The sequence below is a fragment of the Gallus gallus genome, chromosome 10 (genome assembly GCF_016699485.2).
Source record: "Gallus gallus isolate bGalGal1 chromosome 10, bGalGal1.mat.broiler.GRCg7b, whole genome shotgun sequence".
In the NCBI taxonomy this organism is placed as follows: Eukaryota; Metazoa; Chordata; class Aves; order Galliformes; family Phasianidae; genus Gallus; species Gallus gallus.
The window spans coordinates 19699278-19724005 of NC_052541.1; the positions used below are offsets into that span (position 1 = coordinate 19699278).

Sequence of the window (24728 nt, forward strand, 5' to 3'; positions counted from 1 at the left end):
TTTAAAATGGACGGAAAAGCTATGCGCCCAACGTGGGGCTCGAACCCACGACCCTGGGATTAAGAGTCCCATGCTCTACCGACTGAGCTAGCCGGGCTCCCGCACACTGTGTTCCTCAGTGCTTCACTCGCCGCCCCTCCGGATCGCGCCCTGCGCGCTGCCACTTCCCGCTGCCGGCGGGGGGCGCAAGGCGGCTGCTTGGCGCGCAGCACGTTCCTCAGAGCGCTTCGCGCCAGCCCGGCACGAAGCGGGACCCGTCGAGTCTGGAGGGGTCCGGCCGGGCCTTAGCGGGACTTACCGGCCCGCAGCCCGGCCACAGCGGCACCGGGGCAGCCCGCAGCCCTTCTGGGGCTCATTGTAACGGACGGGGGCCTGGAAAGTGCTCATCGCAGCCGCGGAGTGCGGCGAGGCCTGTGGTGGGGTTACCACAGCACGCAGCGCTCCGCTCCCTCTGCGGAGCCCTCACACCTCAGCGGAGCCCTCGTACGGAGCGGAGCGGCCTCAGCGCTCACAGAGCCCGGGTGAGCATCCGTGGTGGCTGCGGCTGCCCACAGCACGGCCTGCTGCCGGATTCCTGCGGGCTTTCTGCCGCTCGCGGGGCTGGCGGGCCCTGCACGTTTGAGCAGCCATGTGATAGCCGCAGCCGAACGTTTGCTGGGATTTGTCTGTCAAAATATTTCTGGTGGTTGCTCTGCCGTATCTGTTTTCATGTTTTGGCATTATCACTTCAGGAAAAAAAAAAAAAATCCCACCCAGGCCAACAGGAGGTGCAAACATCTGGGCAGCCACACCGATCTGCAGCGCACTCTGGAAATACGAGACAGCCCCCAAACTGCCACGGTTTTTTTGAAAATCAGAAAATATTTAGAGTTTCTCCGTGTACTTCCTGCATGCACTTCAGAACGTGGGAGTTGGGAGAGCTTTAGAAATGCATTGCGGGAGGACCCGCTGTGTGGATAACACAGCATTTCTTTGTATTGCAGGCTCCGATATTCAGCCCATGCCATTTCTGTGGCTTCCTGCCAGCAGCCAGCGCAGTGTGAAGCGTGGCACTGGGGCACCACTGCCCTCCGGGATGCAGAGGGACTGAGGAGAATGGCCCAACCTGGGCGCAGGCTGGATCCTCTCCACCACAGCAGTGTAAGCACTGTGGGTCTGTGCCCCCACTCTGGATATATTTATCAAGAGGCAGAAGTGGCCTCTCGTTTCCCTTTGGCAGAACTGCTGTAAACACTGCATCCATAGCACAGCAGTCACTGGGTGAGAGTACTGCCTTGCTGGAATTTGCGCATGGCCATTCAAGAGCAATTGTTTTTTAAATGATGGGGTGCTTTAAAATTTAATTTCATTCTTCTCTGTTGCTTGCAGAAGATGCAAAATGCCTGATTTTGGCAAGTCAGACATAAACATAATGGTACATCCACTGTACTGTATGTGCCCAGATTGCCACATGAGAATGCAGCAGTGAGGCAGCATCCAGCAAGCCCAAACTGTCAGACACTGACCTGGGTTTTGTCCTATATAAAATATATTTCATATAAAATATTTCTGTGGTCTTTTACTGTTGTATTAGGTGTAGAAATGCAGACTTCTGAGCAGGAATTGCTTCATTTAAAAAATGTCAGAGAGCTCCACATAACCAAAACTGGAACACCCTATCATTCTAAACCCATTAAACCTCACTCACAAGTAATCTTTCCAATCCTACTTATCTGAAACTAAACACGTGGTTTTGCTATTCCTTAAACATTTTAGCCTTCTGGCTTAAATAGATAGAGCTAGGTGGTGAGGTCCTGACAGGCACAGGGAACAGGCAAGGGAAGTGATATAACGTGCTCCATTAGCAACAGTCCTGTATTTAGTGAGGAAGGGACTATAATTTCCTGCAGTCTTTGTGCTCTGCCAAGGAGTTATTTAAATAAAACAAATGATCCAAGTATTGTATTTTCCATTCTTTTTATCATGAAAAGAAGAAGAAAACAACCACAAAAGACAGAGATGTAAAAAGAGAAAGATTCGGGCCTTATGTTTCTGCTGGGAAAAATGGCAGATGAAATCAAGCATTAATGAAATGTCTTTCTTTGACGTTTGTGCAGATTTGCTGTGAATCAAGGGAGGCAGCAGGTTCACAGAGGTGCCAAAACCACGCACTTTTCCGGTAGGAAGAGATGATTTAGAGCAAATTTACGTTTTATTCTCTGAGATCTGATGCTCACCAGAACACGCTGTTGCTTTCCACTGTACGAAGAAGGGGGTTGCCCGTGTTGAACGCAGTGCCCCTCACACGGCGGCCGCGCGGGGTCACTCCCGAGCTGCGCCGGCAGCCGCGGGACAGCGGCGGGGCCGGGCCGGGAGAGCGGCGGCGGCGGCAGCGGGGCGGCCCCGCGGGCCGGGAGACACTTAGTGCCCGGCCCGGCCCGGCCCTGCCCGCACCCATGCCGGCCCCGGGACGGCTCCTGCTTCTCGCCGCCGCGCTGGCCGCGGGCGTGCAGCGGAGCAGCGGCACCGAGCAGCCAGGTGAGCGCGGGGATGTGTGTGGGGATGGCCGCGGGTGCGGGGTCGCCTGCAGGAGCTGAACTGGAGAGCTGGCCCCGGGATTCCCCGGGTTCCCCAGCTCCCCTCGGGCTCTTGCGATGCCCTTGGCCCAGAGCGCAGCAGCAGCTGGCTGTGGGAGCATTGGGACCCTCTGAGCCCGGGGAGGTGCTTTGCCACCAGAAATCGCCTGCATGGTTTCCAGACACCATTTCAGATTTATTTATTTATTTATTTATGTACTTTGCTCCAACAACTGTAATTAAACAGTGGGAATATGTGCATGGAAACTGGGACCGGCCCCCAGCTGTGCTGTGGTGGTCCTTGGTCAGACCAGAGCACCACGACTAATATTTGTAGGATCAGCTACTAGCAGTAGCCCATGGGAGAAGGTGAGGATGCGCTGCCAGAGGGCAGAGGTGAGGTGAAGCAGCCCAGACAATGCACATATTTTGCAGGTACTGGGAACTGGCAGCTGCTGTAGGCACAGCCTATCAGATCCAGCAGGCATGTGGGTGACTGACCCCAATGAGCTGTCTTGGGAGTTTAGCATCCAGCTCAAGTGGTAGGAGGAAAGATGCTTAATCATAAAGCTAGCCACAGAAACCCTTTCTTTGCAGAGCCTGCTCTGTGGTCCTCCAGCAGTGACATCGTTCATCCAGTCAAGGTTGATGAACGCGGATCCTTCCTGTCCTACGACTTGTCCCACCGAGCCCTTCACAGAAGGTCTCTTTCCTCCAAGAACAAGTTTCTTGCTTTCTATGAACTGCATTACAAAGGACAGCCCCTGAAATTCAACCTGAGCCTTAACATCAACCTCCTCACCCCTGGGTTTGTCAGTGAGAGGCGGTATGGGGGAATTACTGATGCCAAGATCCAGTCTCACATGTATAACTCCTGCCATATGATCGGGGAGGTTCAGAGCCGGACGCTGAAGGGAGGCCTGGCTGCGCTCAGTACATGTGATGGCTTGGTAAGTACCAAGGTTCTCAACCAACAGGGAAATAGCAGAAGCCATGTGAAATCCTTTTTTCTTTGGAAGGTACTGGCAAAATTCCTCCTGATAGCAGCACAGTCAAGATCTCAATGTGTAGGTTTGATGCTGCTTCAGATGACCTGACTGTAAATTTCCCATGGACTCCAGTAGTTTGGGAACTCTTGGGACTGTGTTTACTTGTGTTTGTGTCCAAATTCCCAGAGCAATTCCCATATGGCTTCCATCTTCTAGTACATAAATATAGGATTATGAGAAACTCATCTGAAAGTGTAGTGTATCAAAGCCTGGAGATGATGAAGTATCTCATGATAATGTAATACCATTTCATGATAGTGTGGTTCCTGTGTAGTGAAATCTCTTTTCACAAAAAGTGCGCATCAGCTGTCTTATTCCATGGCCAATATTTTCAGAGTCAGAAGTGACATTTAAGAAGGTACATTTTGCTGAAAGCCGAAGTCGTTATCACTAGTAAGACTGTGGTGTAGGCACTTAGGAAAGCAAATTCATGTCTTTAGCATAAATTTGCATGTCTGCCTCAGCTTGTGTCTGGCTGGCACAGGTACTGGGTCCCCTCAGGGTTTAAAATCTTATAGAGGTTTGCAGAATCATCACAGTGTAACTTCATAACTCACGTGATGCGCAGACAGTCCTCAGGTAGGGGTAGGGGGATGGCAACAGCACTGTCATGTGAGAGAGTTCTGCTTCACGTGGTGACCCCTGCACAGAGCTGGCATGCACACGGGATGCAGGACTGCTGCTGCTGCAAGTAGGAAACCGCAGTAGTCCTCATGTCCCACATCTTTGCATTTGCAGGGCTGGTAATTCCTTGCCCTGGTTTGCCATGTGCTTCTGTCTGAGTCCCATCAGGTCCTCTGGCTGCTGCAGGTGGCTTTGGTTCAGCTGGGAGCTGTTTGTATTTTAAGCTTCCTGTGTTTAAAGAAAAGCAGTATGTGTCTGTATGTTGAGCTAGCCTGCTAAAGCATGGTGGTTTGTAAATGGGAGGTCTGCACAGGCCACACAAATCACTGTGCTTTGTCTGAACACACAGCTGTGTCACTGAACATCAGCAGGAGCTCACACCTTCCCTGTGATGGGCAGGAGCTGAGGACGCATACCTGGGGCTGTTCCCCATGCTGGTTCTGAGCCAGGATTTCAAGTTCAAAAAGCAGTTGGTGCAGATGGAGCAGGCATGGGAGGGATGCTTAGTGAGTCCAGAAGCCCAGAAGTGTTGACTCTGGCAGCATAGCATGGAGAAGGTCATGAAAAATGCTGTGTGCATCCTGGGAGGTGTTGAAGATGCTCTTTTCCCACCAAACTTAACAGCATCTGATGGTGTTCAGCACCTTGCACTTCATAGCTCACTGAGTTGGTGGGTCAGGTCGTTTCATTTGCACTTTCGCTGTCAGTTCAGCAGCTGGGGTTCTGCCAGTGAGGTTTGAGGTCTGAGGGAAGCCTTCTGAAGGGCTTGAGAAGGGCAAGCAGCTTAGTCCAGAGCTGGGTACCACAGTCAGAGCTCTAATGCTGCTTTTGCATTAACTTCCTCCGTGGCTTTGGGCGTTTTTTTCCATCTGAAAAGCTGGGTCTCTAATAACTCCTGTCTTCAGGATAATGAATGCTAAAGGAACTGGTTAACGGGAGTAAGCATCTCTTTGTGAATGAACTATGGATGGAAGAGAAAAACAATACTCATTAAGTATTGAGTGGCGAGAAAACTTCAGCCTTAAGTTGCTTTAGAGCTTCCCTGCTCAGTCTTAAAATAACCAAGGCTTTTTGTCAGATATTAAGCCACAGGAAACTGCACTGACAATGTGCTGTGTGTCTCACATCATTATCAAAGAAAGTAAAGTGTGTCACTGAGCTTTGTTACAGTGAATTACTCACATGCACCTTCTAATTGTGTTAGGTGTTACAGGGTGTAAGCAAGGAACTCATTGCTGGTGTGGGATAGTTCTGGAGGCTACAGAAGTGTATTGCATTTGTACACAGTGGCAATACTTTGCATTTCAAGCCCAGCATTGCTTTGTTAGAAGCACTCTCCACTTCTTAGCTGTAAAGCACAGATGGGCTGTCCCAAAATTCATGCTTGTGGCAATTTCAGGCGTTGAAATAAGTTGCATTAGCACCTCAAAGAGCCAAGTTCCTCCCATGTTCCTCCTTGTGCAGCAGCTGGTCCAGCACTTGTTAGATGTGTAGCATGGGAATATTATTCCTTCTTTAACAACCTTACCTGCCTTTGAGATCTGTTTCTGTGTAAGGCTTCACCTTTCTTAGAAGGCTGTTACAAGACTTTAAACTCCTCCTGCCAAGGATTCTAAAATGAAGCATAGTGCTAAGATCTGGATTGTGCTCTCTTGTGCATAACGTTGTCAGCTTAGTTTCACCTTCTCTAGGGCTGCCTGCTCCTCTTGTTACAGCCTGTTGTGCATGAGTGTCAGGGAGGCAGGAGCAGGGGTGACAGTGCCGTGTGCAGCGGTGGGCCATGACACGTGCACTGAGATTAGCAGGTGTGTTTTAAACAGACCTTCCTGCAGACAGTGGACCCCTCAGCATTCCCACAGAACCTCCCTGCGGCAGAATGCAGCCCTTGCATGGCATCCTGGGCAGGCTTACATGGGGCATCAATCTCTGCTCCAGCTGCAGACCCCAGCCCAGGAGCTCCTGGTTCCTGGGGATGAAGCTACCCATTCAAAGAGCTTCCCATTCAGCAAATGCAAGTGCTTTCAGATAACTGTTTGTTCCTGAGATGCAATCTGGGGCTCTGGGATCCCAGGTAAGTCCATAACAACGTGTTGCAGCTGGACCAGGTCTAGAGGGTTCATAATTGAACAAAGAAAGTTTTGGGGTCTCATTTCCTGCTGAAGGAGAGATGCCAGTGACACATCCTCTTTGTTGCTTGAAGTGCAATTCTCCTCTCAGACTGACTTTCCTTGATTTGAGTTCCCACTGTGATCAAGAGCTCCCATAGGTTCCTCTTCCTTTTTCCTCAAGGTTTTCTGGCGTTTGATTGCAGGAAGTCTGTAACATAGGGGTTCACAACGGTGGGACTTAGTGCAAAGGCAGCTGACTTGATCTTGTGAGGATATCCTTGTGAAAACATCTCCACTTGTACTCAAAACACTGGTGATGAACTGTAACCAAAGCCATACTCTGGACTGAAATTTTCAGCTCTCCAGAGCTTCTCCATGAAGGTCAGGGAGAGGTGATGTGAACATGGAGGAGGAAGCACAGTCCAAGGTCAGATGTACATACATTCCTGGTGTGCTCTGGTTCTGGTTCTCTGGAGAAGGCATTTCTCTCTCTCAGCATCCCTGCAGTCCCTAAACTCATTCCTCAGTGTCAGATACCTTTTCAGTTCACCACCCTCTGCACCTTGTGACTGGGGAGACATGTTTCTACCTGGAACATTTTGCAAATCTCTCCCTTCCTCATATTCATACTAGTTGCAGATGGCTTCATGATTACATCTCTGTCTCTCCCTGCTAGAAAGGTGTATTTCGGCTCATGAACGAGGACTATTTCATTGAACCAGTAGCCACCAGCTTTCCTGAGGATGCAGCAGCACAGCCCCACAGGATATATAAACGCCATGCTCCTGAGCACCCAGGAGAGCAAGACAAGAAGCAGCCAGCAGCATGGGCAGCCTGCGGTGTGCAAGGTATTGTCTCCTTTCTCATACCTCTCACGATGAACTGACAGCGGCTAGATCCTAGAATTCATAATTTGAGTTCTGTAACTTGAAGTACACAGTGGAAAGATAAAGGAATCAGTGCCAATCCTTAGTCTTCTAAGATGCCTCAGCAGACATGCTTATCTTAAAATCTGGGAGTGTTCAGCTTCTGCAATAAGATCTCAGCACCCACGTTTTACCTTAAAGGACACTGAGTGCTGTAATTTGAGTTTTGGGAGTCGCTGTGCTGGTCCCCTTTGCCACTTATCTAGCTGGGAGGGAAATGCTCAGAACACTGAGATGCAACTGACCCATGGTTTTGTGGTGGTTTCTGTGGGCGGTGGGCAGTGCTGGGCCCGCTTGGTAGGTGTCTGCCAAATGGCCTTGGGCTCCTTGCTGAAAGATGGCCAAGTTTCTGAAAGCGTAGCCACACAGTGGTTTCCACAAGTGGGTTTATTATGGGAAGGCTGACCACTGGTTCAAATTGCAAGTCAGGAAAATTTGCTTGCTTAGCAGCAGGCAGAAATTTTCTGACATCCATGAGTGGAGCCCACAAGTCACAGGAATTACGGCAGTTTTTTTTTCCTCCTGCCAGTTTTCCTGTATTTGCTTATGTTTCTCACATGCATGCTGAACCTCAGGCCTCACTCTCATCTTTTCCTCCTGGGTCTGCTACAAGCATCCTGTGATGTGGAGACTGAATACTTATTTTTGATTCCTTGCAAATATCAGTTTGTGACTTGCCAGAAGTTTGGACTTCTGGAGTAAAACTGGTGAGCTAAATACCAGAATTCCCATTTATGCCAGTGAATCCAGGTTGTCACCGTGGCCCTTCTGCCCAGCAGAATTATTTTAATGCAAATTAAATGCTTTCTGTATCCATAGCACTGTGCTTGTGGTAGTGTCAAGGAACTAATTGTCCAGCTCTGCAAAGGCAGCTCTCCCTCCTGCTTTTTGGAGGGGTAGAAAACCAGCAGTTTTTTGCGGTGAGCCACCCCCTCCCTCAGGGCATTTGTATGGGGTCTCTGTTGGACAGTGATCTCTTTGCTTTCCTCCTGAGCTCCAGGGAGAGGGCTGGCCCCTAGAAAATGACTGTCCTGGAAAAGGCAGTGGTGGCTCAGATGGACAGCGCTGACAGCTGAGAGCAGATCTGGGAGGTACAGCAGTCTGTGCTTCTTGCAGGGCTTTTTTGCTGGAGCAGAACTCAAAGGCTGCATTGCACAAGCAGAGGATCATGGGCTGCAGTTCTGGCGCTGGGAGGGAGAGTGCATGAGGCTAGAGAAGGAAGTTCAAAGTCTTTTCCATGATAAAATCCCAGGGCTAGTCATAAACTGGTTGACACTGTTCTCAGTGAAGAAAAACAATCGGTGCTTTGGGCAGCCTAGCTGTTGGAGCATGAACCCATGTCCCCAAGGGCTGGTACAGCTGCACTGAGGTCTGTGTTGCCCTTGTTATTTTGTAGCTATTTTTACTCTGCCTAGTTGAAAATTGAATGTCTGCCTGCAGTAAAATCATGTAATAGGGAGGTATTTGCCTTAGGAAGAAATCCTGGAGGCAAGAGAAACAGCAAAGGTACATTTCTACCCATCAGTCTGGAGCAGGTCTTGAACATGAGATGACTCACTCGCCTCAGGAGCTGGGGCAGCATCCCCACAGCTCAGTAGCACCTGGAGCTGGGAGCGCTGGCCTCCCTGCAGCTCTAGCCTAGGGTCTCTGCAGAGCTGTCAGTGCAAAGCTGTGAAGCAGCAGATCTGTGTGCAGTGGTGACAGACTGACACAGGACAGGGAAGTTGGAAAGATTGGATGCTTTACTTTGCTAGTCTGAATGTTTGAAGTTGCATCTTCCAGTCCGTCTGTCTTGTCTTACCAATTCCCTAGAGCTTCCCCAAACCCTTTTATTCTATAATCATGTTATCTTTAGGCATTCTTCTTTTAATCTAAATGAATAAACTGATAGTAGTAATAATGGTTCCTTCTAGACTTTGAAGCCTGTTGATTGTAAATGAATTTCAGTAGGTATGGTGTTGTTAGTGTATAATATAGCTGAATCTCTATTTGAATACAAAGCAGCAGCATGGACATGATGTATGTGCCCTGGAAAGGAAACTGAAAGTCTACAGGATTTGTATTACCTCAAGTCTTTCAACATCCACTGATGTGTTGCTGGTTTTCTTTGCATATCATCACCCAGCCAGATGGTGTTAGATCAGCCTGGTATTCAGTTTCTGTCAATACCCTGTACTGTATATTGTGAGCCTGTATGTACAGCTGGGCAAGTGTGTGAGAGGGATCTTGAGGGGAAATGCCATACAGACCCTGCCTGGTAGCCAGGGAGCTGTCTGCACCGTGCTCTGCATCCCACATGGAAGCTCAGCAGCAAAGGACACAATGAAAGCAAACTCCAAGGAAGCCGCTGTGATTACACTGTCGCAGTGGTACTAGCAATTCATCAAATTATTCAGATACTTAGGATTTTTTGGGCTGGGGCATAAAGTACAGCTAAAGTACAGCATAGTCCATAAAATGTAAAAGTTCACTGTTAATAAAGTAAGGCAGAGCCCATAGAAACTGGTCATAAAAGCATTTCCCACTGTGTGTGATGTGGTTTGTAAAGCCTTTACCCAACTTGGGGCTGACCCTGACCTTGATCTTGGAGCAGCGTCACAGGAAAAGTCTTGACATGAGAATTCCCATTTTCTGGTGTGCATTAGGAGCGTCCAAGCTCTCCTTTGGCGTCGTGTGTCTTTTCAGCCCAATGAATGTCCTTCTTGTTTCTCTGGGGATGAACAGCGCAGAAACCCAGAGTTCAGTCTTCATGTGGCCAAGGAAATCTCTGTGCAGCCCTGCGGGTGTTTCAGTCTCATCCAGGACAGCAATGATCTTTGGGATTTGGCTCAGGACATCCAGTTTCCAGGGCATGGAGTTTATGGTGTTGGGGAACTGTCTTTCTCAGCAAAATAGAAATGTTTGATTATACTCGGAAGAGCTGAGCCACTGGTGTTGTTTCTTTACAGTGCATGGTCAAACCTCTCTCCATGTTTGCCTCTAAATTAATGTGTTGATACAAAACACAAATGCTCTGCTCTGGGAGACTGCATGTTCCTCACAAAATATTTCAGACCTTGTTTCAGTTCGAGGATTTATTTCAAAGGATTTTTTTTTCTCTCTCTAATGCTACTGTGCAGTGTGTTGTGAAGTCACAGTTTTCCTCTTTCACTGAATTTTTGGAGCATATAGCACAGTGGCTATGCAAGTAAGTTATGGGTCTGAGTGAGAGTCCTCCTGATCAACACCAACAGATTGTTTAATTTAAAAAAAAAGTCATCTTGATGGTATTTTAGCAATGGTGCAGACTTTTTACCAGAAGTGAGACTTTTTTCTCCCTTCAATTTCTCAGAATCTCAGGAAAGCCTAGAGAAGTTTGAGAAGCGGAGGGAAAGATGGGAACAGAAACAATACAGGAAGAGAAGAATAAAGCAGCGTTCCATCAGCAAGGAGAAGTGGGTGGAAACGCTGGTGGTGGCAGACACCAAGATGATAGAATACCACGGGAGTGAGAACATCGAGAAGTACGTGCTGACTGTGATGAACATGGTGAGTCCTGATTTTCTCAACCACAGAACTGCCAGGTCCCTGGAGATGCAGCTATGAGACATAAGGGCCACTGGGCTTGCCAGAGCTCATTCCTGGTGAGACCTCAGCAAATCTCTCACCAAACAGGCTGTTCCCACCCTCACATTTGCTTAACTGCACTGTTCAGTCCTCCATCTGCTTCAGGAGGATGGTTTGCTGTGAGCGAGCCCTAGGTCAAAGTCTTGGTGCAGATGGGAGCAGCTCTCAGCCTGCAGCAGTTTCACCTTCCCCATGGGGCTCAAGGGCTGTTCCCTTCCCTTTCTCAGTGAGGGTGGTTAGCATGGCCTGCCAGGTAGATACTGCAAGCGCAGGACTCTTCCTCCCACACCTACTGCTTCAGGACAGAGAGGGGGCAGGTGCTGCCCATGGCCACAGCATCACCACCGCTGCTCTCTGCAGTAAGGCAAGCAGGCTGCTTGGGTGGGGAGGTGCAGCTGAAGCTGAAACCACTGTGAAGCCTGCACTGGGGCCACCCACAGCCCCTGCTTGATAAGGAAGCCTCCTTACAGGAGAAGACCTGCAGGGATGTGAGAGTTCTGGCTCAGGCTTCCTTGAACTCAGTGCTGGTAGTGCCAGTAAGAGCCACCCACAAAGAGAGTGCTGCAGGGCAGCTGCCATGGTGTTTTTCATCTTAGTCCCAAAAGCTGCAGAGCCGGTGCCAGCCTGCCAGTGATGGCTGAGTGCACTAGCCTGGTTGACAGAAGTGTGAATGGCTTTCCTGGGAAGGTGCCACTGAGGGCAGCCGAGGGAAGGAATTAAGCATAGATCCAGACTGTAGCTGAGCTGTTTTGCTGGCACTAAACCATGGAAGTATTTAGTGGTAAAACCTATAGGCAGGTTTTGAAAGCTAACTGCAATAATTGCATTGCAATTCCTCAGGTTTTCATTCTGCTGCTTAAACTCAGACTTTTCTGGAGGCATTGACTCATAACTAGGTGGTGTGATGTGTTAATGAACTAACCTTGCACATCCAGAGTACCACTCTTAATTTTGCTTGGAGTCACAGAATCAGGCTGGTTTAAGGTGAGAAGGGACCCCTGGAGGTGACCTTGCCCAGCCCCTGCTCATGCCAGGCCACCTCGAGCAGGGCCACGTCCAGGGTCATGCGTGAAGAGAACCTGGTGGTCTTGAAAATTCAGGGAGGTCTTGCTAAAGCCATAAAACAAACAGATAAATCAGTGTGAGTTGGTATAGTCTGTTTGCAATTCAGCTGTTGTGGTAGCATCTTTTTGCATTTCGGAGGAGGTGTGGTTGATGGCTGGAAGAGAGAGTGGGATTGGGTAGAGGACCTCGGGGTGACATCCTGGATTTCCTGCTGTTGGTGAAGACACTGAGAGAGCGCAGGCTTTGAGGTGCTTAACACATTTGTTAGGGAGTGAAAGTGGAGGTGGTTCCCCAGGCATTTCTGGTTGAGTTTCAGCGTGCTACATAGATTATATCAGTTTCCATTGTATTATGAATGCTTTAATCTGGGTCTACATCTGGTCTTGTCTTTTATTTTTGGCAATTCCCCAAGATGTTGGGATGTTGTCAACAACCTTCAGTAGCTTCCCTTTAAGCTCGTGTTGCTTTGCAAATGTACCTACCAGGAGAACTGTCACCGGGCAAGATGTTTCTTTTGGGCTTTATTTAGCCTTTTGCGCTTTGCAGGTGGCGGGGCTGTTCCACCATGCCAGCATTGGGAACCCCATCAACATTGCTATAGTGCGACTCATCCTGCTGGAGAACGAAGAGGTAAAAAGAAAACAAAATGACTCACACTTCCATCCTGGCAGCCAAACTGGGATACACAGAGAGCTGGCCTTGAAAGCCTGTAAACTCTCATACGCAGTTTTCATGGGTGAATTGTGTAATATTAATACAGATTCCTGTGCTTTACTTCCTAGTCTTCTGCATGGGCTGCTGGTCTGTTAAAGTTAGGAGGATTATATGTCAGAGGAGCTGTGGATCATGATTCTTACAGTGATTTGTAATTTAGCCACTATGACAGTATCTTCCCTCTCATCCCGTAATCTATGGGATGATACCCAATGCCACTGGTACTATTTGCCTGTGACAGCATCCCTTCAAACGTGGGGCAGGCGTAGCTCCAAGTCAGTGCTGGGGAAGAATGGTCCAACAGTGGCTGAGTAGCTGAAGCTCGCTGCATCCCACAGGAGGATTCCCTGCCAGTAGCGCTGGTGGAGGCTGTGAGCTGTTGGTTGTTTGTGTTTCCCAGCTGCAGCAGTCACTGCTCAGTCTGGCTGTGCAGCTGCATCCTTCTCTAAAGCACATCGGCCAGGATGGAGTATTTTCCTGCAGCGTTTCTAAACCCCTGATATCAAATGACTTAATGGTTCAGTTGAATCATTAGTGGAAAGAAACGACGACTGTATTCCCATCCAGCCTACAGCTTACAAAATGCAGAGCAATACCATCTAGATGGCAGTTATTCCTGATCTTACTCTGATGGCTCAGAGATCAGATCCCTATGCACTGCATCATAAAAACCAAACAGGGCCATTAACAGTATGACAACTGGCTTTTAATTGTGTTGGCAGGAGAATCTGAAAATCTCCCACCATGCAGACAACACCTTGAAAAGCTTTTGCAAATGGCAGAAGAGCATCAATGTGAAAGGAGATTCCCATCCCTTGCATCATGATGTTGCAGTCCTGCTCACAAGGTATTGTGTCCTAGTTTTATGCAGAAGGTTTACTCCATCACCTAGAAACTCCTCCAGTGGCTGCAGGCAGGTAGGACACAGGCAGCTAGTTGCATATTTTAGTGGAAGCTGTTTAAATCTCACTCTCTGTACCTCAGCCCTGACTGGAAGCCTGCGTATTCAATATATAACTTGAAATCTAAAAGTGGCCTGGCTCCAGTGGCTGGAACTGATGTCAGACCCCAGTTTTAAACCTGGAAACTGCTCTCAGTTTACCAGCAGTTGGGGTTTCCAAACCAGATTTTCACTGTGGCCCTATTGGGAAACCCTGGAATGGGTGTGTCCTTGCAGCAGATGTACACAGGGATTAGCTCTCCATTTTCTCTTGTAGATGAATTCCGGGATTTACAAAGGAGCCTCAGAGCAGGCCCTCACCTCCCATGTAGCTGGGTGGAATTCTTGTCTCTGGCCAAGTTTATATACCTTGCAGTCAGAATGTGGTTTGATAGTTTCATGCTGCAGCAGCTTGGATGTTGGCAGTATCATGGTTGTTTGCACAGTGATTCACAAACCCCAGCAGTTTTATCTTCCATAGAAAATTTGCTTTGTAGTAGAAATAGGGCACTTAAGGCCATGTACTTTAATGGAGTTGTTCTTCCTGGGTGGCTGGAGCTCCCCTGCCCTAGACCACAGCACCAATGGGATGTACTTCCCCAAGAAATGTAGTAATTGCTTAATTATTCCCAGCATCAACTTTATTTATACAGTAGAATAAACGTAGCCAGTCTGGCTTGCAGTTCCCATTAATCAGGCTTTCTAATAAGCTGGGGATATCGAGAGAGTAAAGGGGAAAGGAAGAGTCATAAATCTGTCTGTGTCGAAAGACGTTTGGATGTCTCCATTCTTGCTTCTGTTTGGCCAGTGTTTGCTGGGCTTAAAGGCTTCCCGTTAGACTGGGACCATGAGGCAGGAGGGGCTTGCTTTGAGGCAGCTGTCTTGGGCTGGTCCCATGGACATGGTGCTCTGCGCACACCCAGTTTCACATCACCCTTTGGATCTTACTGTGTTCAACCTTCTTTTTGCTGTGTGTGTGTTGTTCTCAATCACCCAAGGAAGGACATCTGCGCAGCAATGAACAGACCCTGTGAGACCCTGGGTCTGTCCCATGTGGCAGGAATGTGCCAGCCCCACAGGAGCTGCAACATCAATGAGGACACAGGGCTGCCCCTGGCCTTCACCGTGGCCCACGAGCTTGGACACAGGTACCCTCTGTTTCCTTCTTCTCCTTTCTGACCTCTGTCCTCTATGGCTTAGTCAGGACTTGACAAGGGACAAATAAAAGTTGGAAGGATGTTGCTGAGCAGTTCCCTGAATCTCAGGGAATGTACCCTGAGAGATTTGTTTCAGAGTTAGGCTTTTGGTTGCCCTAGATTCAAGGAACCCTTCGCAAATTACACATTTATGTACACCTGTGTGTTGCTGATACTAAAAGTTGTCGAGAAGAGAATTGTTCATTGAGAGGTTTTAAAATAGAGTCTATGTGTACCATAAGTAACAGGATTTTTCTGATCCTGATTTCAACTAAACTTGAGAAAGTCATTTGAACATCATAGTCTATATCTTTGTACAGTAAAAGCCTGTAACCAGCAAGTTTAATTAAACTGATTTTGTTCAATATTGTCATTACTTTATTATTGGCTGAGTTGCCAGTAAGAGAGCTAAAGTAAAACTCCTGCATAAAGTATGTACATTGGGAAAAAAATCATGTAATAGTTACACATTATATTGTGTTTTGAATTCATAGATCTTTTCGGTTAAATGCTAGCCTCAGATGCTCTCTGTATGAAGCTTGGTCCATTGGCTTTGTCACTTCAAAATAGTGACAAATAATCACTTATTTACTCCAGTGCAAGGAGACATAAGCTCCTGGGGCTGTTCCCCTTGCTTGTACTGTTGCAGAACACAGGCACTGGACAGAGCCCTGAGCATAGCCGTATTTCCCCAGCTTACTGAGTGGCCAGTTTGCCACTGTGGGCCATGGTAGAGTAACAAGGGCATGGTATTCTCTTAATTGTGAAGCAACAGCATCCCAGCTGAGCCCTTGCAAGATGCAGACTGAGAGGATGCCTGGCTCTCTTTTTCCGTAACATATGGGACAAAGCTTGTGACAGCATCTGTGGTCCCACTGGAATTTCCCACATAGCTAAGTGCTCACTGTTAATCAGTGTGTCTCCATAAAGTTGCAAATGTTTGTAGAGTCTGGTATAGTGTGTGAGAAAGCAGAGAAGCTGCGTGGTTGTAGCAGGCATGTGGCTCACCTCTCCTTTGTGGGACTGTGCTCTTACACAGTTTTGGGATTCAGCATGATGGAAGCAGCAATGACTGTGAGCCAGTTGGGAAAAGACCTTTCATCATGTCTCCACAGCTCCTGTATGACACGTCCCCACTCACCTGGTCCCGCTGCAGCCGGGAGTACATCACACGATTCCTCGAGTAAGTCCTTGCTTCTTCTCATTTGTTTGCATCAGTGCTCAGGGCTGAGCTGGCTGCCACAAGTTGTGGCTGGGTTGAGCTTTGGGGTCTGCAAGATACTTTCTGGCCTCAGAAATCACCCCCAGGGCACTTGATGGTATTTCTAACTCGTTCAGTTGGCTTGGTCTTTGCTGGGAAGGATGAGCATTTGAATGGAAAAGCAACTTTGTGCAGTGCCACAGTGGCTGTTCTTAGAATAAATAAAGCCAGAGCAGTTTTCTTCACTGACTTAGCTGGTGGGATTTCCAAAGCATGGTTGTCCCAGCAGTAGAGTGCTGGAGCTGGTTGTGCTCCTCTCTGCCCCAATGTCAGCCATGCGCTGCTTGCACCAGCCTAACAGATAGGTGTGCAGCTGGAAGCACATTACTATGTCCAAGCTGCTGAGCAGAAGGAGCAGTTTTCCATAGCACATGGCATTTGTACCTCTCACTGCACCCTAGAGAGCCTGATCTTGCTTTCCGCTTGTCCCAGCAGCGAGGTTGTGCTTGTGGCAAATGTGTGATGTTTGCCTAGAGATGGGAGACACCATGGGAGGAGATGAGACCAAGCCAAATTCTTTCATGCACTGTTTATTTTTAGTGCCCTGTGGCCGATTTTCCAGTTTGTTGTTATTAAATTCCTAGGAACATGGCCCAAGACTTACATTTGTCAGCCAGTCTCTAGCACCGGAGGGATGTTTTTCTTCCTTGCCACGAGAAGATTAGGAAACAGTGAGAGCATCTTTAAGAAGCAGCAATAGAAAAGCTCTGGCTGCAGCCAGTGTGTTTGTGAGGGGCTAGGAGCTGCATGTTAGGAATACTGGCTGGTGCTGAGCTCCCATTTCTAAATCTCAGCCAGTGGCCTAAAACATGGGCTTGGCTCCAGCTAGGGTGAATTATTGTTGATTTGTGGTTTTCAGTGGAATGAGTCTTTCTGCATCCACAGAGCTCTTGGCCTTTTGTTTTTAACCTTTGTTTTGAGATGTAGCATTTCCTGCTGGCAGTAACCTTGGGCTGCCATTAGCTGCAGCAGGGAAGAAGCAGACCATCTGGCTGCCTGTCCAGTGGTGTTTTCATCTCTTTGCTCCACTCCCAGAAGGAGCAGCTCTTCCTTCAGGAGTGGAGCAGAGTTCAACAGGCACCTCTCAGTATCTGTGACATCCCAGAGGCGAAGGAGAGGCCTGCTGCGAGCACAGACTTGAGTGCATTTTAATACAGTGTTGGCAGGAGAATGGGAAGGAATGAGCCAAAAAATGAGACCCTGCTGACCTGGGATTGCTAGATGTGCTTGGAACAGACCTCATGTTAAAAAAAAACAACACAACACTTTCGGGTTATGGTTATTGTTTTACAAAAGAGAGTGAACGCTGTTGAGCGTTTAAGAATCAGAAAATGATTTGTGTCTTTTATGGCAGCACAACTCCAGTGCTGTGGTCATTCACAGGGCTCTGTGATCTTTGAGGCAGCAGCTTTGGGTGGAAAGAAGCTGTAGGATCTCTTTTCTCTGCATCCTTCACCTTGATGTGAACTCTTTTAAGCCTCATTGGTGGAAGAATTGTTTAAAAAGGGGTATCTCATCCTGCTCTGCAAGGACCGTGAATATGCAGTGGTGTGGTGTGAAGCCTGCCTTCATCCCACAGCTGCTGATTGTCATGTTTCCCTTCAGTCTTTCCTTCTCTAGACCAGACAATTCATTTTTCAGCCTATTTTTGCAGAGCTGAAGGTCTCCCATCATTTTCTCACGGGCTCTTCCTAGCTGACCCCCACCACCTGAAACGTAGCTTGCCTGCCTCTGCAGCACCCACTACTGCCCCTGCTCAGCCACTAGCATCCAGTGCTTCCTACAGCACTGCTGTTCTTCAGTCATTCCAACTCCTCTGTTTGTGCAGCTGATTCCTCCCAAGTTTAAATCCTTGCCTTTGTTTTTATTGAATTCATTCCTGGCTTTTTGGATCCTTCTTCCAGTTCTGCAAGAGCTTTTGGAATTTTAATCCTGCTTGTAAGCATATTTGCAGATCCTCCCAGCCTACTCGCATATGGGGATTTAATCATCATACCATCTATTCCATCATGCAGGTCTTTAATGAATAGACTGAAATAAGCACATGCAGAGCAGACCCCTGTGAATTTTTACTGCTGTGTGGGTCACTGTATATCCCTTCAAAGCCAGATTAAACTCGTGCCAATTCTCGCTGGCTCAGTAAAGGTTTTTTTGCAAAATCTGGAGGCCAGTTGAAGATACCAGTAGGACAGCTGTAAAATGGTTAATGAAGAAATCGATTTTGAGCATGACTCTAGAAATCTAAACTGTCCCCATACAGGGACTGCAGAGATCTGTAAACGGAGGCAAGACAAAAAGTGCCTTCAGCAGAACGGAGGGCAAGCAGGGCTTGGGGCATTTTTGGGGTGGTGTCAGGCCCCATATGCTGTTACCAGAATGGATGATTGTGGATTAATCCCAAGGAGTAGCAGTTTCCTTCATGCAGCTAGAGCAGGAATCCAGTGCTTAAGCTTTGACTTTCCCAGTAAAGATGTAATCATTTCTAATTTTAGAGAACATATGCTTAAGTGTCTTCCATCAGTGTGCAAAGAAAAACCTCTGGAGTTGCAATGCAGTGACTTTGCTGTAGGCCTGAAGCAGGCTTATAGCTTGAGGCTGGACATGATACTGCATCCAGCTGCGTAATTCACGCCTAATTCAGCCCAGCTCAGGCCTGAATCACCAACAGCAGTCCTCCTCTCCAGTGGGCTGGAGGGGAGGCAGGATGCTCTCACTGCTGGTGGAGTTGGAAAGTGAGACTTTCCAGGTCATGGGCTGCTGAAAGCAACGTGTTTACTGACTTTTTTCAATGGGGAAATTGCATATAAAAACTATATATGTGGTATATTAAGGAGCTGTGTTCCCACTGGGCTGTTTCTAGCCAAGCAAGGGGCTGGCAGGTGCCTGGAGTGGACCTTTCCAATGCAGGACGTGAGAGGGGTGCTCGCTGTGACTCCCAGCCCCATTCGTTGTTGCTCCTGAGCTGGGCTGTGTTGCCAGCTTGGGTTAGAAAGGAATCCTGTTTCACGTTAATTTCGACCTGTTCCCAATCACAACAAGCTGCAGTAATCTAATCTGCTCAGAAACCCACGCTGGAGACTTTGCTTTGCTGGAAACACATTAGTTTAAATCAACACTGTAAGCTAAACTAGTGACAATTTCTTGTGTGTTTGGGAAGTATCATAGCAAAACCACTCACAGCAGAGCAAGCCAGCCAGGATCATCCATCTTGGCTTCCCAGCAGCCTGGCAGTGGGCCACGGGCTGTCTTGGCAGTGCTTCATGCTCAGTTTTAATATCTCTTTCTAAAAACATGCGGTCCAGCACAGTCTGAGCACTGTTTGTAGCAGCAGATATGAGAGCGAGTGAGTTTTGCTGCTGACAATCTACTCTGTTTTTATTAGCAGGGCATTGACACTAGAGCTGGAGCGTCCACAGGGACATTTTGGGGCTGGCCTGGTGTATGAACACAAGGACAACATCTGCTTCTCAGCAGTGCAATGTTTGTTCAGTGAAACCCTTCACCTTGAGTAGTGAAACTGAGGACTGGACCCCGGGCTGAAGACTTTGCTGATGGCTTGACTTCAAAGCTAAAATCCAGGGGATTGGTCCCAGGCAGAGCAACATTTCTGGCTTTTTGTCGTGGAGTGCCAGGACGTGTTGGAGTGTCAGAGGGTGCATCAGGGATAGGTGGGCTGCAGTTGCAGACACCAGGTTGCCCAACTCAGAAATTGGATAAGTGCATGTAGAGATCCACGTGCTGGAGCGGGTGCAGGGTTTATTGGAGAGCCATGGTCATGTCAGCTATAGAATGAATGTCAGGATTTCAGGATGAGACACTGATGAGATGTTTGGTTCCTCTGCTAGCAGCTCTTGGAGCAGTGCATGGGACCTACCTGCACCAGCCAGGCAGTGACACTGCCCTGTCACCTCTCTTTCAGCCGGGGCTGGGGGCTGTGCCTGGATGACCCCCCTGCTCGGGAGGTGCTGGACTTCCCCCTGGTGCCCCCCGGCGTCCTCTATGATGTGAGCCACCAGTGCCGCCTGCAGTATGGTGCCTACTCCACCTTCTGTGATGACATGGATGTAAGCTAGAGTCCCCCCTCCCCATGTAGCATGGACTCATACAGCTCTGAGGGTTTTTTGGGGGTGGGAGCTTTGCATGGGACGATCCTCCGTGTGAGTAAAATCTCTACCAATGGGTTGGGCCCTGCAGTAATGACGTCCTGTGTAAATGTTTTTTCTGCAGAGTGTCTGCAACACGCTGTGGTGCACAGTGGGGACCACATGCCATTCCAAACTGGATGCTGCTGTTGATGGGACAACATGTGGGGAGAACAAGGTAAGAGGGAGCAGTCTCATTTGCATGTAAGAGATTCTTTGTCCTCCATGTAAGAGATGATTTTTGCCAGAAGAGTGCAAAACGAGGCATTTTGCAAACTCTAGCACATGGGCATGGATCACCTTGATGCCCTTACTCCAGCCAAATGCTGGTGGTGAGAGATTGAATTCAGGGAAATTGAGATGTCCCTAGAAATATGAAACCGGCAGTTTGAATGGAAGCAGAAGGCTTGCAGAGTCACATCCAGGGGTCTGTTCTCTCACACAAGTCTTCAGACAGCCCTCTGTCCCTGAGTTTCTCATTGCACAGAGGTGAACTTGGCTCCATCAGAGCTCAGCTGACCTTCATGCACCCTGGAGTGAGTGTAGCATGGGTCTGCACAGGACAATACGAGTGTTGGACTTTAGTGCTCCCCCAAGGTAGAGCTCTCTAAGTAAAGGTTTATTAGTGCATCATTATCTTGGTTTCTCTTCTTCTGGCCTGTCCCTTTGCAGTGGTGCTTCAATGGCGAGTGTGTGCCCGTGGGTTACCGTCCTGATGCCATCGATGGCAGCTGGGGACCCTGGAGCTCATGGGCTGCCTGCTCACGGAGCTGTGGTGCAGGTGTGCAGAGCGCCGAGAGGCAGTGCAGCAATCCCACGTAAGTGCACATGTGCTCTCCTGGGTTTGTTAAGCTCATTTGTGTAGGAGAGGAGAGCCCAAGGCTTCCTGATGGCCCCCAAAAGCAGGGGCCATTGCCTGGCTGGTCTGGTCCTACCCATGTCTGCACTGGCCAGCAGAGGACTGCTGCGATTATGAGGTTATCTTTCTGAACAACATGCCTTTGAAACACCACAGATGATTCATTTCGTGGGGTTTTCCAGCCATCTGGGTGATGGCAGGCTCCAGAGGGGCAGAGCTGGCTCTGTCTGCTTTCATGCACAACTGCTTCTGCACTAGGCAGGCAGAGAGCGCTGGAATGTGATTTCAACAAAGAGTAAAGACTCCACACTTGTAGCTGTTAAACATATCCAGTGTCTTTTAATGACCGAAAAGGAAAATAGACTTTTTGTGGTTCTGACTCACTCTAATTTTGAAAACTCTAACTGCTGCTTATCAACTGTTTTCTCCCTGTGAGTGATTTCTAAGAAAGCAGAATGAGCTGCAGTAGTGGGGGATGCTCACTGCTCCCCAGCCCAAGGGCCAACCAAGGAGCAGCATTATCCATGCCATGACCGCTGTGCTGACCCATCTGTCCTCCAGATGCCTCCCTCCTTGCCCGATGGCTATTGTATTGGATTCACACAAAGGCCCCCAACTCATCCAAGTGTCACAGTGCCTCGTAACAGGGAGAGAAAGGGGCTTTGTGAGCAATTTTCCAGTGGCAGTCATTTTTCAATGGCTTAAGAAGGTTTGAAAACTAAGAGGGAATCTCTCTAATGAGCCCAGATGTTCTTTCTGCCTAACTTCTTTATGTGCATTGTTTTTAACACATACTATTGAACTGTTTAAAGAATGGCTGTGTAATTCCAGTCCTAGGTCAAGAGCTAGGTTTGTGTTTGACATGAGTTTTGTGACAGAAGTGTAATTGTAGTTTATGGAGTGTTCCAAACACAGCTGCAGGCATGTAGGAGAGCAAACATTGTAAAAGCAGCCGAATTTCCCTGGGCAGTTGTTTGCTTTGGCCACGGTAGGTAAATCTTCAGCTTTGCCTTTTGGATGAAGTAAACAAATGTGTGCACTGGGTAGTCCTTCTTCCCTCAAGTGTTTCCTAAGGGAAAGGTGTGTAAGCACAACTGTAAAATAATAATTAATTATACTCCTTTCAGGAAGTTGTGCCACTCTTAACTAATCAGAGAAAAAGTGATTTTCATAAGGTCATAGGGATGTGGGATGCAGAAATTGCAAGTGAACCAAAGCAACCTGGTGAAACATTAAGTGTTAAGAACCAGTGGCAGTATCTTGAGAGTCTGTTGGCATCTGAGGAAGGTCTGCTGTTGCTTTTTAAGTCCAAGGCCTTTGTGCAGAGCATGTGTCCTGTATCCAGGAGGAAACTGAGGAGCAAGGATATGAATGATGCTCTCTGTGCATTTCAGAAGCTTGCTCTGTAGGTTAGGGTTTATTATTATTATAAGGGAGTTTCCCCTCCTTTGCTCTATGTGTTTATTTCCTCTTTTCCCTCCTGCAAACAGGCCAAAGTATGGGGGCAGGTACTGCCTGGGAGAACGGAAGCGATTCCGGATCTGCAACATCAAGCCCTGTCCTCCCAACAAGCCGTCCTTCCGCCAGGTCCAGTGCAGCCAGTTCAACCCCATGCCCTACAAGGGGAAGCTCTACAAGTGGACACCAGTGCCCAACAACAGTGAGTGTGCACAGCCTACTGCCAGGCTTCTCCTGCAGCCCTCATGGAGAGCCTGAGACAGGTTCTTGCAATGGCTTGATCTTGCTGGAGCTGCCTGTAAAAGTTCTGCCTTCCCTTTCTGCCATACTTGCAGTGTATTTATGCCGTATTTTAAATTATGGCTGGGTTTGCAGGATTAATTTATGTTGTCGGAGATGATTACAAGGAGAGAAGGTGATCCCTGTCCGTGTGAGCCCAGGGCAACACTGCTGCAGAAAGCAGGCGAATGGAGGCATGCACACCCCAGCTCCTCGGGTTCAGTTTCTGTCTCTTCGGCTTCCCAGTTAACCCCTGTGAGCTGCACTGCCGGCCCGAGGACGAATACTTCGCAGAAAAGCTGAGGGATGCCGTCATCGATGGGACACCGTGCTATGAAATGAACTCCAGCCGGGACATATGCATCAATGGCATCTGCAAGGTACGTCCCCTGCTGAGGGCGGGCTGGGAGCAGCCCTGTGCGCCAGCAGCTGCAGGCTGAAGCAGGGGCAGTTATCAGGGCTCTGCCTGATGTCCTCAAGCAGATATTACCTGACCCATTTTGTTACTATTCTTCTGCATGGAAATGAGGGAGAGCTCTCAATATTCACAAGATAGATGATGCAGCAGTATTTAAGCCTCTTGGATGTTTTCAAGGAAGTAGAGAACCAAACTAAGGAAATACAGGAAGAACAATTTCACTTGCAGATAAGTCTGTGGAGGTAGAAAGGGAAGGTGGGGAGAACACCCGTCCCAGCCCTGCAGTTCTGGCAGATGCTGCTCTGACTCATAGCCTGCTGCAATGGAGATGTCTCCCCCAGCCGTGGCACCCTCTCCCGGTGTTGGGGTTTGTTCTTCCTCCTGGGCTGTTGTTATTTCTTGGAAGCTTTGTATAAATGAGCTCTGGGCCAGGGAGAGCATCTTCCCTGCAAGGAACCAGAAGGACCAGGGAGCAGAATGCTCATCTCCCTGCCTCTTCCATGGAACTCCGGGAGCTGCTGAGGGCCTTCATGCTCTGAACAGCACAAAGAGAAGCAGCAAAAATAATCAGTAAGCAAGTTTCCTTGCGTCTTCTTACGTAAGAACCATTCATGGAAGCTTCATCCTCTTCCTGGCTGTGTTGTTGGCAGTACTAGGTAGAGGCCAATGGCAATTGCTGTGCAGAGCAGGAGGCTCTAAGAAGGTCCTATTTCCTCCTTTAAGAGGCTATAACTTACTTCAAGGGCTGCAGCACACAGATGCACAGGCTCAGGGAGCTCAGGGGTCATGGTTTTTACTTGGCATATGGAAAAGAATGAGATCCAGCAGTTGTCCACAGATGATAGCATATTCATTCAAAGCTAACTGCACACATGAAATACTTGCTCTCTGCAAGCCTGCTGCTGGCTCCATCACCAGAGTTAAGCCTGGCTCTCTACAAAACATTGCAGGAGCAAAAATAGTGCTCCTTTTCTAGCATGTATATGCAAGTGACTCCCTGGATAAGTCCTCATGGAGTTAAGACTAAAGGCTACTCATTGGCACAGGACCCAGTGGGACCTCTGGGGAGTTGGCTGCAGCTTTTATTGTGCAGCGTCAGATGGAATCTCAGTTTGGTCAAGTGATTTGGCAGCTGCCTGGGTCTGAAGTGTGGAAAGCTCCAGCAGAATTTAGGAAAGGTTTTGGGGAAGTATTTGCAACAGAACTGGCAGGGCCAAGAATTGGTCCTTATTTCTTGCTATTCAGGAGCATCATCTGTCCACTGAGGCTGGCCCTCATTACTGTGGTTGTTTTCCACTTTTGACTGCTCGTGTCACAGTGAAACTCTGGGTGGGTGTAAATGGGTGCAGGCACAGGGCCAGGGCTGATGGGGCTGTGTTGCAGAATGTGGGCTGCGACTATGAGATCGACTCCAACGCAGTGGAAGACCGGTGCGGTGTCTGCCATGGGGACGGCTCCACCTGCCATACTGTCAAGAAGACATTTGAGGACAGCGAGGGGCTGGGTAAGGACAAGTGGCATTCTCCTT

At 48.5% G+C, this 24728-nt stretch overlaps 1 protein-coding gene and 1 non-coding gene across 2 annotated transcripts in view; one reads left to right on the forward strand and one right to left on the reverse strand.

Moving 5' to 3' along the window:
* Positions 1 to 24: 24 nt before the first annotated feature.
* On the reverse strand, positions 25 to 97 carry TRNAK-CUU. The gene has a single exon. It is a non-coding gene; the product is annotated as a tRNA-Lys (tRNA).
* A 2328-nt stretch (positions 98 to 2425) lies between these two features.
* The window catches only part of ADAMTS7 (ADAM metallopeptidase with thrombospondin type 1 motif 7), a 45243-nt gene continuing 22940 nt past the window's right edge, over positions 2426 to 24728 (forward strand). The window contains exons 1-14 of the mRNA XM_003641830.6: positions 2426 to 2517; positions 3153 to 3505; positions 7013 to 7184; positions 10594 to 10790; positions 12480 to 12563; positions 13370 to 13494; positions 14586 to 14735; positions 15823 to 15966; positions 19964 to 20108; positions 20272 to 20364; positions 20859 to 21004; positions 22536 to 22705; positions 23029 to 23162; positions 24584 to 24704. Of these exons, the coding sequence (XP_003641878.3) occupies positions 2436 to 2517; positions 3153 to 3505; positions 7013 to 7184; positions 10594 to 10790; positions 12480 to 12563; positions 13370 to 13494; positions 14586 to 14735; positions 15823 to 15966; positions 19964 to 20108; positions 20272 to 20364; positions 20859 to 21004; positions 22536 to 22705; positions 23029 to 23162; positions 24584 to 24704 (2116 nt within the window). The 5' untranslated portion in view covers positions 2426 to 2435. The remainder of the gene's footprint in view (positions 2518 to 3152; positions 3506 to 7012; positions 7185 to 10593; positions 10791 to 12479; positions 12564 to 13369; positions 13495 to 14585; positions 14736 to 15822; positions 15967 to 19963; positions 20109 to 20271; positions 20365 to 20858; positions 21005 to 22535; positions 22706 to 23028; positions 23163 to 24583; positions 24705 to 24728) is intronic.